At 36.6% G+C, this 15570-nt stretch overlaps 1 protein-coding gene across 1 annotated transcript in view; it reads right to left on the minus strand.

The window, feature by feature from the left end:
- DSG1 (desmoglein 1) overlaps positions 1-15250 on the minus strand; it is a gene marked incomplete at both ends in the record, with an annotated part of 37619 nt that extends 22369 nt beyond the window's left edge. Inside the window, 5 exons of the mRNA XM_082853641.1 lie at positions 2270-2414; positions 4021-4176; positions 5330-5461; positions 5724-5759; positions 15203-15250. Of these exons, the coding sequence (XP_082709767.1) occupies positions 2270-2414; positions 4021-4176; positions 5330-5461; positions 5724-5759; positions 15203-15250 (517 nt within the window). The remainder of the gene's footprint in view (positions 1-2269; positions 2415-4020; positions 4177-5329; positions 5462-5723; positions 5760-15202) is intronic.
- Between the last annotated feature and the right edge of the window lie 320 nt (positions 15251-15570).

Here is a 15570-nt window from a genome sequence, read left to right on the forward strand (position 1 = left end):
TAGCATCTTTAGGATTCTCTATGTATAGTATCATGTCATCTGCAAACAGTAACAGTTTTACTTCTTTTCCAATTTGGATTCCTTTTATTTCTTTTTCTTCTCTGATTGCTGTGGCTAAAACTTCCAAAACTATGTTGAATAACCGTGGTGAGATTGGGCAACCTTGTCTTGTTCCTGATCTTAGGGGAAATGGTTTCAGTTTTTCACCATTGAGAACGATGCTGACTATGGGTTTGTCATATATAGCCTTAATTATGTTGAGGTAGGTTCCCTCTATGCCTACTTTCTAAAGAGCTTTTATCATAAATGGGTGTTGAATTTTGTCAAAAGCTTTCTCTGCATCTATTGAGATGATCATATTGTTTTTCTCTTTCAATTTGTTAATATGGTGTATCACACTGATTGATTTGCGGATATTGAAAAATCCTTGCATCACTGGGACAAATCCCACTTGATCACGGTGTATGATCCTTTTAATGTATTGTTGGATTCTGTTTGCTCATTATTTTGCTGAGGATTTTTGCATCTATGTTCATCAGTGATATTGGCCTGTAGTTTTCTTTCTTTGTGACATCTTTGTCTGGTTTTGGTATCACGGTGATGGTGGCCTCATAGAATGAGTTTGGGAGTGTTCCTCTCTCTGCTATATTTTGGAAGAGTTTGAGAAGGATAGGTGTTAGCTCTTCTCTAAATGTTTGATAGAATTCGCCTCTGAAGCCATCTGGTCCTGGGTTTTTGTTTGTTGGAAGATTTTTTTTTTTTTTTTTTTGCGGTACGCGGGCCTCTCACTGTTGTGGCCTCTCCCGTTGCGGAGAACAGGCTCCGGATGCACAGGCTCAGCGGCCATGGCTCACGGGCCCAGCCACTCCACGGCATGTGGAATCTTCCCGGACTGGGGCACAAACCCTTGTCCCCTGCATCGGCAGGCGGACTCTCAACCACTGCGCCACCAGGGAAGCCCTGGAAGATTTTTAATCACAGTTTCAATTTCAGTGCTTGTGATTGGACTGTTCATATTTTCTATTTCTTCCTGGTTCAGTCTCGGAAGGTTGTGCTTTTCTAAAGATTTGTCCATTTCTTCCAGGTTGTCCGTTTTATTGGCCTATAGTTGCTTGTAGTAATCTCTCATGATCCTTTGTATTTCTGCAGTGTCAGTTGTTACTTCTCCCTTTTCATTTCTAATTCTGATGATTTGAGTCTTCTCCCTTTTTTTCTTGATGAGTCTGGCTAATGGTTTATCATTCTTGTAGCAGCATTTTTTAAAGTTTAAACTGTAGGTATAGTATTTTAACGAATAGAATTAAAATGTAAGAATTATTTGAACTTACAAGAAGTTATACCACTTAACAGTTAAAAGTAACTATGGTATGTTGAACTTTTGAATTCAAATGAGACATTATCTCTGCTGTTTTTTTAAATATATCTAGGACAATCTTCAATGGTACACTAAGCAGTTAATATACTATCCCACCCAAGTGACTGAATATTTGGCAGTTAAAATATTTCCTTTTACAGTAATCCATAAGGAAGCAATTGCACGTTTAGAATTTTAAAGCCCTTGTGTAAATACTGGTTCTAGTTTCTAGATTTTCTGGTGCCCCTGTACTATCATTCCTTGAGATGGTCAGCTTTAAATATATTGTACATGGAGGACCAAAGAGGATTAGGTTTGTAATACATTTCCAATACATACTATCAGTGACTTGAGTAAAAACAAACAAAACCCATATTTATTAAATCATATATAAGAAGGGGCAACAATGCTTGTTTTGCATTTATTTGTTGTCAAAGAAAAGCTCTTTAAGATTATGGCTACCAAATAGCTAGTCTGGAAGTGATTTCTATGAGTGACTTTAGAGTCGTTAAAATTAAAAAAAAAAAAAAAGGCAGTATAAATAGAAATGGATGAGATTCCCCTTCAAAGTAGTCAGGTTGGGAGGCTAAATTCTCCCAGTGCCTCTGTCACCATTGTGCAAAGTACTTTTGGATTTTTTCCTTAGGAATCTACTACAGAGCTGGTGTGTGAGAAAATGCTTCCTATTACTTTAGAGTTGCTCCTTGTGTATGACAGTTGGAGCTGCTTCCACAGTTGAGGGGAAAGCCATTATGGAGATTTCCTCATGCCTTCCTGTTCTACATGCTTTTCCAACCTTATCTTTTACATTCATGATGTAGTACCTTGACAGAGTTTAGCCTCTAGGTGTCTGGCTGTTAAGAATGATCTGGAAGCTAAAATAGTCTTGTTTACTTAATAAAGTAGACTACTTACTGGCATTAGAATTTTCTTCTATTTGTCCTAGAAACGTAGACATAGAAAATACCGGAGGGTTGTCATTTATATCCAAAACCCTGACTCTGAGCTCGAGAACTCTCTCTAAATCTTGACCCAGTGAATCCACAGCCCGACAATAGATCTAGGCGAGAAAAGAGGAATAATTACATGGTGCAACACATATTTATTAAGTTCTTGCTTTCTCTGAGCATTATGCTAGGCATTGTGGGAAACTAAAAGAACAGTAAGACATATTATTTCCTACTTGAAGGTAGATACAAGTAGTACTTATAATCAATAAGGGGAGGCAAACACTAACTCAAAATCCCATTTGAGAAAAGGTAACATGACAAGTTACACGAAGGAAGAACAAAATTACTGTGACTTCATAGGAGGATGTAATGATTGAGAGATCTTCCAAGAAAATTTCAACAGGTGGAGCAGGGAATTGGCAGGGTGTTTCAAGCAAAGGGATTTACGTGAGAAAGGAAACGGAATGGTGAAAACTCGTTGTTGGAATTAGGAATAGGGGTTATGGGACTTGAGAATGTGACAAAGGAGAGTCACACGGGGGCTTCAGAGAAATATAGCATTCATGGGATAGGTGTGGCTATGTGGGTGTTTATATTATTATTTGGTGTATGTAAGTGTAATGTATACTATTTTGCCTATGTGATATACTTCATATAAAATACATTGTGCATCAAGAAAAGCTAATAGGCTGGCATGTTGATTTAGAGTTTTCAGGGAAACATTGTGGGAGACAAGGCAGGAATACAGACTTGGAACAGAAGACTAAGGAATTAAAGTAGTTTGAGGCATACGGAAAAGCAGTATGAGTGAAAGCCTGCAAGCGTAGATTACTATTTGGAGGCATTTTGGAAAATTATGGGGTTTGAATAGAAGAGGTTACAAGATCAAAGAAAGTTTTAAACATGTCTTTAGTTTTATTTTTCAAGTATTAACAAGTGTTGACCCTAATGATAGATGGAAATGGATTAGCAGCCAATGGAGCAAGCAGAAGAAAGATGAAAAAACAAAGTTGATTGATTAAGGTTCTTGGACAGGTAATTATGGGAAAATAGATAGCTTTTGGGATAAGCAGCTGAGAGAAAGAAGAAAATCGATCCCATTTTTGGATTTAATTCAGAACATTTCTGAACTGGAGGAGAGAGAATTAATTGTGGGAGTTTGTGATGAAGGGCCTCAGACTTTTTAATGAAGTTGGTCACAGGTCAGCTTCATAAAGTGGAAATGAGGCGGAGGGTTTGAAGTTTTGTCACAGCAACTGTAAAGAATAGAGTGAGATTCGTTAAGGGTGAATTAAAGTATCTCCAAGGCACATCCTGAGTTCAAGTGAGCTTGAGCAATGTGATTTTATCATAAAGTATGTTCACTCAGGAAAGACTCCATCAGGAGCTCCAGAATCATCATTTGGCACTGGAGTTAAGAGGAACCGATATTCTCAACTGAATTAAAGTAGAAGAAGTTAGGTGCTTGCCCTTCCAAACAAACACTTTAGCTTGACACCGGGGACTGACCAGAGGTTAGCATTTTTGCTAAGGCAGTTAAGCAAACACTCCTTTCTCTCTTAATCTTTTGTTTCTTTTGGGTCATAAGATGCTCATGAAATAAGGGACAACCAAAAATGCCTAATATTGAGACTCTTGAAATCAAATCAAGTATGATCTGAGCTTAAGATAGTCCAAAAATAATATAGGCCTGAACATACATATTCACCCACTTACGATGAAAAAAGGGGTGACCTCTCGATCAACTATGGATGTTATATTAATTTCACCAGTTTTTTGATTAATAACAAAGATTCCGTAAGGTGGTTGATCAATTCCTACTCCGGAGATGCGGTATGTAACTTGCTGGTTTGCAGCACAATCTGAGTGAATCTGCAGAAAGAGCACAGGTGAAAACATACATTATAGGGAACAAATCAAGAGTGCTATCTCAAGAGTGCAATTCTCAACTATCTTGAGAATTGTTGAATGTGAGTATCTGTTATCTTTTGAGAAATGCTGGAAATAGAGAATTATTTTCCTAGATAAGAGGAATAATAACAGCTTTATATTTTCAATGGTAAATGACAACGTAATAAAAGAAATTCAATTTCTGTTTCTACCAAATTAGAAAAAAGTAAAATATCACCCTAATAAATCTAAATCTATGCAGTCATCTTTCATGCATTCATTCATTCAACATTTACAATGGATCGTATTATTTTTAGTCTCTGTGCTAACGTTGAGGCTACAGTAGAGAGCTCCTTGCAGTCTTAAGGAGTTTACCAATATTATTACATAACTTTGATTTTTTGATTAAAAAAATTTTTAATGTAAAGTTTTAGAAGAAAGTTTAAAGTAGATTTATGTAGGCGACAAGAGTTATCTGACTGTGTAGAAGATTTTAATTTTGAAAATGACGAGGATGTGAAACCAGGGCTCTCTTGGAAATAAAAAATTGTATGACTGTAAGCAATCTTATGGGGAAATCTCTGTGTAAATTTGTGTATATATGTTTGTATGTGTGAATCTGTGTGTGGGGATATGTTTCCGTGTGTGTGTGTGCACACATGCGTGTGAGCACGTGTGTGCAAAAGGAAGAAAAGGGAAAATAAAAGGAAAAGAGCATATGAAACAGGGTACATTGTGAATGTCCATAACAAAGCCAAAAGTAGGAATTCAATTCTAAGAAATTAGGAGGCAGAAGTAGCACACATTGAAATAGTTCCTGTGAATGTGCTGAGCATTAAATTCATTGTATAAATCACTATATTTTTTTCATCTAGAGTTTGGGGTGACATATGATCATGTATATTAATTTCACCAGTGTGGTGAGTCAATGTTTAACTGTTTACCCGAGTGCCTAAATTTCTTAATTTATACTTTTAATGGCTTCAGTTTTCATAATCTGAATGGCTATAGTTTTGTTCTGTATCATAATTTCTCAGTGAGATGTGTTCATAAAATATTTAAAAGATAGGTCCTTTTGAAAATTTAACTCCATCCATTCTGATTTTCGATTTTATGCTTTGGGGTTGATACTTACTTTGGCGATTGGGTTCCTCTTTGAGTTGTCCTCACCTTCACGGCAGGCTGCAGCGAACTTGATCCACTCACGTTTTTGCCTCCTGATGGAACGCCACTTGATGGTGCCATTTTTACTGTTATAATCTCTGACCTTGGGTGGGCAGGATAAAGTAATAGTATCTATTAACTTTTATTCATAATTCACATTCCACTGGAGCTTTTGGAGGATGGGGTAATTATAATGTCGGAAAGAGAGGATGTTTCATTGGGAAAATTGGTAATTTTGATAATCTATTAATTTTAGCATCACATTAACTTTACTTATAAGGATGAATTGTCTTTGGAAAATATGTTGCTTCTGCCAAACCATTTTTCTTATTTTCAATTTGGAAAAAATTAATTTGCTATGTTACCTGGATTTGAAATTCACTGTTAACTTCCAGCACCACCTATAAACAATAAGATAACCATAATTAATTTTTAATTGAATGCTTTGTAATTCATGCCATCTCACTGCTTAAAAAAAAATTAAGCAATAGTCTTGTGGGTCATTAGCAGGTGAATCTAGTTTTATCTCTCAAGTTCTGATGACTATGCTAAGGATTCCTTTATGTTTGGTTTTTACCTTTCAATTTTGCTCTTCTTTTCATTACTTTTATTGTTAACCTCTTTTTCATTCTTAGCCTATGCAGATACTTGTAATCATATGAGCTAGGACATTTGAAGCTAGAACCCAGGGAGAATGAGAGTTGGGAACTCAGGACCTCTTAGTAAATCTTGTGCCTGAAGAGGTGGAGATACTCGGATGCTATTTAGTGATTCAACAGCATGTTATGATACTAAAATATTTGATGATAGTTTTGGGATCTGACTAGCCAAGGATGGAAACAGAAAACAAAATTTGGAGTAAAGAAAGGATATAAAGGAGAAAATATCAGGAAAGCTTTGGAATATTTGCTTTTTCACTGTCCAATTCTAGATGGAAGATTTTCTAGTATTCTTGAAAATCTTAAGGTGATAAATCTTTAATTTGCTTTGAAATATGAGAATAAAAAGTTCTAAAATAAAAACAATTTTCTTTATGTAAAAATGAGTTCATATTTGATATTTTATTGTTGGCACTAAACAAAACAGATGATATAAATGCATCCTTCCATAGCAATGAAAATAAATTACAAGACTGTAGGGACAAATTGCTGTATAAGCAACTTTCATTAGTCTTTTCTCCTGCATTAAACAATTTCCCGGTCAAACAAGTGAGCTAGTCAAACAGAGCTCTGCCTAGTTTCAACTCTGGCCTTGATCTTTACATATGATTTCTAGTGAAAATCATACATATAATTTAAATTATTTTTCTCTAGAAACAAAGGCATTTCTAAAAACACACACACATATATTAAGTCTAATATATCAATATGCTTAGGACATTGTAAAATATCTATCTAAAAATTAGGTATGGATTTGAAGCGTTTGTCTATATTTATTAAATTTAATTTAGAATCATTAAAGATAGTGTAAATTCTTAGCTTTTATTTTTCCCTAAATAAGAAGTTTTGAACTTTATCTGTTTTTTTTTTCAGAATTGCTAATTATGAAAACTGTTATCACAGTTAGATTTTATCTGGACTGTTGATAAAAGAAATTATAGTTTGCATTTTAAAAAATATGAATAATAGTAATTTCAAAATATAGTAAATTACTTTTTACAGTTAGTTTCAATTTCACCATTAAAGAAAAATAAAATTTTAGTCTCCAAGTACATATTTTTAAAAATTGCCATAATTGATAATTCAGGAAAATATGTGTTTATGGTTAATATGAGTGTGTAAAGAGATAATGTTTTTATTATAGGAATTATACACTCCTGGTATCTATTTAATGTTAATCATTACCATTAATCACCATTACAGTTCACTGAATGATAACTAAGTACTAGGCAATGTGTTTAGAGAAATCCGTGCATTCAATCTTCATTAGTACATGTGGTCAATACTATAATTGTCTCCATTTTACAGATGAAGAAATTGAGGTCTGGATATTAATTTAGGGCTAAATACAATCCAGAACAATTCAGCCTAAATTTGTTCTTGAGGTGTGGGTTTTACAATAAAGTATAAGAGCCTATTCCAAGTAAATTACTAAGTAAAATATACTACAAAGAATTGACATTATTACAACTTTGAGAATTCAAAATAATTCTGATTTTAATCTAATCTCATAATATCCTTGTGAATTAGGAAGGCTTATATAAAATAATAACAACAACAATAATAGCAATACTATGGGGTAGGGGAGGGGGTAGAAAAATAAATGGCCCAAATCATCCAAGTTACTTTGGACAAGTAACTGAAATGTTATTGTGGAGTCCTTCTTGGGCACAGAATTGAAGTGATGTTAATGCAAATGTGTATTTGTTGCTACCTCTGAACTCTTGAACACTTTTTGCTCTTGTTTGTAGGAGTGGGACGACTGGGGTGTGGGTGTATCTAATTTGTCTGTTTGGAAGCCATTTCTTCATAGCTACAGAGTTGTGTATGCATCTGTTACCTGTCTTGTACTTCCGTTACCACAGTGAAGTGTCAGTGCCTGCTGTTTGTTTTGGAGAACTATGCCAGATGACTAAGAAACCTTGCAACTTTATGGAGCTGGGTCATTCTTTTTCCCATGAGTAGCAACTTAGGCAGAAGACCAAACAGGTTTCACCACAGTATCAGGCTCTTAACTGGATTAGTAATTAAAAAACTGCCGAGTCTGCTTAAAAATGTGTTTTGTTGACATAACTTTATTGTGATTTGCTCTGAGTCCAGAAAAAACTCTGAAACAAAGTCACTCTTGGACTTTCAAAGGCAAAACCATGAGATAAAAGGAGGACTTGGTAGAGTCAGAAAACTCTCAGTGTACTTCCTCGATTCTCTGAGCTTTAGTTTTCTCATTTGTGAAATGGTGGAGGTAGACTAAATTATATACAGTTACCTTTGCAATTCTGACATCAAATCCCTGTGTGCAGTAGGAAAATATGGAAGTTTTTTGATCACAGTAAAGGCATGATAAAATTGTGGGTTTAAAAGATTACTCTGCCAACAATTGGTGGGAGTGGTGGGAAGAGTCAGTGATTACAGGCCACCAGCAGCTGAGTGTTTTGCATGAAATCAGGCCAGAGATGAGAAGCTGAACAGGAGCAGTGGCCATGGGAACAGACAGGGCAAGATCAAGGGGGAGATACTGCATGGTTGAAATTGACAGGGCTTGAGAACCAATGGGATGTGGGAGTCAAGAGAGGGAAGAATCTCAGGTGGTGGCAGTTTTAAATGGGCAGATCAGGAGCAAGGCCATAGCAGAATTTAGCTGGTTAGAACACATCAAGTTTGAGATGCTAGAGAAAGGCCTGGGCAAAGATGCTTAGCAGTTTGAAATATGACTTGGCACCATGAATAATGGTGGTCCAAGACTGATATATGGAGGAATATCTTCGCAGGTAGGTTAGTTGAAATCATGGGAGAATTTGAAATCCCTCAAGAATACAGCAAAGAAACAGCCTGTGGGTGAGAATGAAACTAGGGGATTCCCTACATTTATATAACTGGGAACAATGACAAGAAATGAGAAACAAAAAGAGAAAAAAGAAGAAGTGGCTGAAAAAAAATAGGAAGAAAATATCATTGGATATCAAGGATGTCAAAGGAAGGGAAAAGTGAAAGACAGATGGGTGTGAACTGTATCAGATATGAAATAGCTGAGCAGAGTGAATCCTGAGGAAATCTGAGATTTTCTGTGACCTTGAACAGATGCTTTCAGTTGGATGGAACAGGCCCTTTCTGACTGAAAGAAACTGGGGAATAAGATGGAGGGGAAAAGGACATAAACCATTTTATTTTCTTTTGCCCGTGCTGCGAGGCATGTGGGATCTTAGTTCCCTGACTAGGGATTGAACCCGTGCCCCCTGCAGTGGAAGCATGGAGTCCTAGCCACTGGACAGTCAGGGAATTCCCGAGGGCATAAAGATAGTCACTTTTCTAAGAAGTTTGGTGATTAAAAAAAACCAACAAAAATATGTGATGGTAGAATTAGACGTAGTGTCCAAGGAAATATTTTGGGAGAGGGAGACGGGTTTTTGAAGGAGGAGAAAGAGGACAGAAAGAAATTTTGATTTGAAAGCGGAGAGGTTCAGAATGAAAGTCCTTGATGGAGATGTCATGATGGGGAGAATGGGAGGGAGTAGGCAGAAAGAAAGGACTTTGAAGACAGAGAGTAGGGAAGAGAGGAGGATGGAGATGAAAATCACTTGATTGGAGAGAGAAATTGAAGGACACTATCCTGAATGATCTAGACCTTGTCCCTAGAACAAAGATAAGGTTATTTGGGGGCAATTAGGGGACTAGTTTCGATTCTGAAATGAGTTGGGAATATGTTCTGTGGAGACTGTGACAGAGAATCACTTAGAGATGAAGACAGCGTTGTCAAGCTGAGTACATCTCAACTCTCTTGACCTCTGCCTATGGGTGTTGCGGTGAGTCGCTTAGCCATTCGGTGCCTCAGTTTCCTCAACTGTATATGAGACTAAAGCCCTTTCCAATTAAGACATTCTAAGAAAGCAGTGCATAATTCACTTACAGCGCATCCTCAATGAGTCCTCCCTGAATCATTATTTTAGGAGCCAATCCACGTACTTTTTTAAAAAGCCACAAGACACAAAATTGCATGCTAATTTCAATGACTCTCTAATTATACTCATTTTTAGTTCTTTCTTTTGATATTGAGGTTTACATTTCTTTGCATATAATAAAAATGGTCTTGAAAGTAGTAAGTGATTTTTATAAGGAAAACCTCTTGCATTTAATAATTGTAAGGTAGTCTTCCACAGTCTCTTGACAGTTTTTTAAGCATCAAATTCTGATGTGTTTAACTGTTATATACATCACAAGGATGAACCTGAGATAAAGTTAAAATATAATAATTTGCTTCTTTTAAAAAAACCTCCTGTTTTGTCTTTCCTTTGTATTACTTGGACAATAGCTATCAGTCTGGAGTTGACAACACCTTGATAGTTCATTCCTCATATTTGTTTATTGGTTTATTTATTTATTTGACAAATACGTATCAAATGTATATCCATACTTGGGTGTGGACCCAAGACTGGATTAAGACTTTTAAAGGGCTTAAGCCCTAAAACTATTATGGTAAGCCTTAGATTAAATGTAAATGTAATAGTGCATCGTAAAAATACATGTTAGGGAAATTCACCGTGATTATTTTCATGTTTAATACCCTGATGATTTTTTGGAGTGCGTGGGGGGAGAAAAAGATAAACTATCCCCAAATTCCCTTTTGATGCCTCTACTTTGTGAATTAGACATCTACTGAGCAACCTTGCACTGGTGCAAGGCACTGTGAAGGATACCAATGTGAATCAGAACAGAACCTGCCCTCCAATAACTTACAGTCAAGTCGTTTTATGAGCAGCAGGCAGCCATTAATTTCTGAAGATGTGGTTTTTCATTAGACAAGGTTGTGCCCTGTGCTCCTAGACCAACTGAGAGTATGGATGAGCAGCCAGTGGCATTTAAACCACTTTGACTTGCCTAAGTCCATTAAAGGACCTTGCATGCCAAGCATAGCCAGCAAGGGTGACATGACCCAGTGTTCTGTAAGGGTGTTCCCTCACTGAGGGAAGCATAGTGAGTCTAACTGCAGTAGTGAGCATGCATCCTGCTTCTGTGTTAGGCAATGCCTGTTAGGACACAGGGAACCTCAGCAACAGTGTCCTTGAAGAATGTGTAGTGGAGAAAAGAGTTATCAGAAATTAAGTGCTCTGGGTATAGACAGAGTGTTATTTTTCTAGATTCATGAGCCTTGTTAAGTAGGTAAATCTTGTCCTTTAGGGGCCATGCCTTCAGATTTATCCAGTTAGCATTTCCTAGTTCTTTAGGTTTTTTATTACCTAAATCAGACACAGCAAAATGTTTTACTCTGTGGCAACTCAAACCAATTAAACGATGACAAATTTGTACTCCCTATTTTCATAAAAGTGAAAGAACATGGTGATCCTAAATCTGCTGTGAAATTCCAAAGCTTTTAAGAGCATCATCATTTTGCTTAAATACAATTTATAAACTTAACAGGTCAACTGAAATGCTGCTTCCATTTTCTATAAAATATTTTACCTGGGGCTTCCCTGGTGGCGCAGTGGTTGAGAATCTGCCTGCCAATGCAGGGGACACGGGTTCGAGCCCTGGTCTGGGAAGATCCCACATGCCGCGGAGCAACTGGGCCCGTGAGCCACAACTACTGAGCCTGCGCGTCTGGAGCCTGTGCTCCGCAACGGGAGAGGCCGCGATAGTGAGAGGCCCGCGCACCGTGATGAAGAGTGGCCCCCGCTCGCCGCAACTAGAGAAAGCCCTCGCACAGAAACGAAGACCCAACACAGCCAAAAATAAATAAATAAATGAATAGAATTTTAAAAAATATTTTACTGAAGTTCTAATGTCTATAATATGTATCACTGTAATATGTGCACAAGAAAGCATAAAGAATCCTCTCTTTTGCTTCTCTTCTGTTTGGTCTGTACTAGTTTGTTAGTCCTTCTCTTGCTTTAGGCATCAATGAACACAATTATGGAAATTTAAGATGACTGGTTCACATTAAGTTGATGAATTATGTAATAAAGTATATATTACATTCTGTGTATTTTAGCCCTGGTCCTGAGAAATACTCTAAAAACACCTGCTTTATCCTTAATAATTTCAGCTAAGTTCACATTGTGGAGTTAGCTTATCAGGTGGTCAGAAGGGTTTTTTTTTTAAAGGAAGTATTAACCATGGAAAGAAGAGAAGCTAGGCTGGTATGATGAACTGAAAAACTGATCAATCCTGGTAATAGATAAAGATAGGTTTATTTGTTCTTTGAGTGTAAGCTGCAGAAGTTGGCTTTTATAGAAAAAGACACCTTGAGATTTGTATTGATTTGAGGTGACTAATGGGACCACGTAAAGTCACAAGTAAGTTTTAGAAATCAATAGAACTATAAAAATTCTACTGGTTCTACTTTGCTTTCCCACAGTCACCATGCCATATCTTATACCACTGTTACAGCCATTCACAGAGATTTCTTATATTTGATGCAAAGGTAACATTGTTTTCTGGTCTAGAATTCATTCAAACCACCCATCAGCCCCCTGCCAGCCACACACACTAATCTCATGGAAACGATAAAGAAAGAAAAATAAATGTAGCATCAACATCATTTATTTGGCTTGCAGTGTTATAACAGCTGCAAACTATTGTCTGTCCAGCCAACTTGTCTAAATAATGGAATAGTCCTGTGACAATCTTGGTCTCTATAAGAGCAGGTTCTTCAGCTTTATTCTGCTTGATCTAACCCATTAATTTGAACAAGGTCTAAAACTTAAAGGTACATTGAGCAGACTACACAACATACTTGTAAATACTTGTAAAGAGCCCAGCTCTCAGTGGGTTTGCATTAAAGATACTACCAGCTTAAATGTCTTAAAGGTCTTCAAAATTGTCCAAATATGCTCCCTAATGTAGATTTTCACTTACCAACTTTGAGCAGAGAAGAATGTAAAGACTTTACATAGATTTCTTTCTTTTTTTTTAATTGGTAAAAGCAAACATTCAGAATAAGGCAAGCAGAAAAGTAAGAGGTAGAGTTTGCTATAGTGATGGTTAATTTTCAGAAAAAAAGTATTTTAAAGCAAAAATATATTGGATAGCTCCAAAGGACATTTATCCAAATCATCTGGTAAAATCAGTAGTAAAAATTAATTGTGATTTTCTAAACCTCAGAAAGTGAAATGTTTTACCAAAAATGTTACGATAACATGAAATGAAACATCTCAATTCTTTATAAATTCTTTGAGAAATAATTTTCATAAGGTGTATGAGAAACTTATGATTGATTCCAAAGCAAAATATGGCAACAAACAAACAACCTACATATAAACAAACAAAAACTATCCAGACTCAGAAAATAAAGTACAGGGCTTCCCTGGTGGTGCAGTGGTTAAGAATCCGCCTGCCAATGCAGGGGACACGGGTTCGAGCCCTGGCCCGGGAAGATCCCACGTGCTGCGGAGCAACTAAGCCCTGTGCACTACAACTACTGAGCCTGCGCTCCAAGAGCCCGCGAGCCACAGCTACTGAAGCCCATATGCCTAGAGTCCGTGCTCCACAGCAGGAGAAGCCACCGCAATGAGAAGCCCACAAGCGGCAAGGAAGAGTAGCCCCTGCTCGCCGCAACTAAAGAAAGCCCACGTGCAGCAACAAAGACCCAATGCAGCCAAAAATAAATAAATAAATAATTTTTTAAAAAAGAAAGAAAATAAAGTACAAATGCCCAGAAATCTCTCTACAAAGAAAGTTCAATAAGGATACATGATTCTGATAAAATGATATATTGTACTGAAGAACGACTAGTTACAATTGGCTGTTTAAAGGAATTTTATAGGATGTAATTAGTTAGAAATAATCATAAAAATAGTAAAAGAAGGTATCTTATAGATTCAATGAAAGTACATAAGCATCTGAATAAACTTTAATCAACTGACGCTGTAATAGGCCTTAATTGGATCAAGTTTATATGAAATTAAAAATAAAAGTATTTTATTATTGCATAATTAACAAGCGCTCCTATGTTCAAATGATGTACTCTGTGATGCTCATTAATCCCTGCTGTGTCCCAAATTATGATATCGTCTCATCCTCAGGATCACGTCCATGGAATAAGGCTAATGTTTGAAGGGCAGTTTGGAACTACAGCTACAGCTTACTGATGCTCATTTATAACTAAATTCACTGGCTATGGCCTCTCAATGAAAAGTGAATTCAAGTTAACCAGCATATGTTGAATCAAAGATCTAACTTGTTATTATAGAAACCCAACAATCCAGTTCAAAAATTAAGCAAGTAGAGACACATATGCACCACAGCACTACATCTTGCCAAAATGTAGGACAATTTACCTGACACTCATCTCTTTGGATTATATTAACCTTATCGTCATAAAGACTACAATTTTCAATTTTTCAACATAAGTGAAATTGAGGCAACACACTGGTGTTTCCCTTAGAATTATCTCTAAAGAGAAGACTAGTAACATGTAGGGGGGCAATGATAAAGCATTCTGTTACATTTCTCTGATCATAAAATGTACAACTTTTATGTCACAGTCATTACTGACCTTCCAGTAGTAAGAACCAGTATCATAATAATTATACTTACTCCTTTATTATAGCCATTCCTTCACCTACTATGTCATTTATAAATCTCCTGTACTGCCATTCTTTTTGAAATTAAAAAATGTTGTTTTAAATGAAGTTAGAGTTTATCACTGTGGGGCTTCTGATATTAGTGATATGGACCCCCAACCACATATGGAACCGTTGAGATTGTTTGGATGGTGAAGCCAGTCACAAACAGCTATGATTTTAATTTGTATGGATCCTAATTTTATGTTTTAAAATTTAGAGTGAATCTACTAGCAAAGATACCAAAAGTATGGGAAAATGTCTAGGTTAAAAATCAAGATACACCTGTGAGATTGGTTTTCAAAGCCTACCTGCAAAAGAGAATTTGAACAACAAAATGCTATTAAGTAGTGATATGACTTTCCCAAATTCAGTGTTTTCCTGGCATGACTTAGCAATGACTTCGATGTCAGAGATGTGATATGATGAGTTAACACTGATGCATTAATATGATCTTGAGTCTTCAATTAAGGAGAGAAACACTATTTAAAAATCTAATTCATAAAATCACCTTATCATTAACATAAACCTTTAACGGGTTTAGGTTGGAAGTAACATAAAAAAACATTTAAAGTCCTCACTTGTTTACAGTGAAATGATGATGGAAAGTTTTTAACAGGATCCACTTACCAGGAAAATGAACAGCACTGCAGCTGTTCTGAAGAAGGGCCAGTTCATTGCTGCTGGGTTCTCTTACATCCAAGACCAAGGGAGTTTTGTTTGTTCTTCTCTGTTCTTTCTCCTCCCCCCACTCAGCTGGTGTCTGCTTAAAATAATTTCTCAGTAGATGTTCTTATGTGCAGGCTTTGAGGTGTTTCTTTCTTCTCTGGGAGCAGGTCTGAATGTGCGTATAACCTGTCTAGATCCCCACCCTAAAAACTTGGGCTGGTCTCATTGCAGCGCTTAACAAGATCATCATTGCTCTCGGGTAAATGCTTGGGGACACACCCTCTTCTAGCTGAAAGACAGCTCTTTGTGAGGCATGGAAGATTCATTCC

This window comes from Leucopleurus acutus (assembly GCF_964270905.1).
Source record: "Leucopleurus acutus genome assembly, chromosome: 13".
NCBI classification, from domain to species: Eukaryota; Metazoa; Chordata; class Mammalia; order Artiodactyla; family Delphinidae; genus Leucopleurus; species Leucopleurus acutus.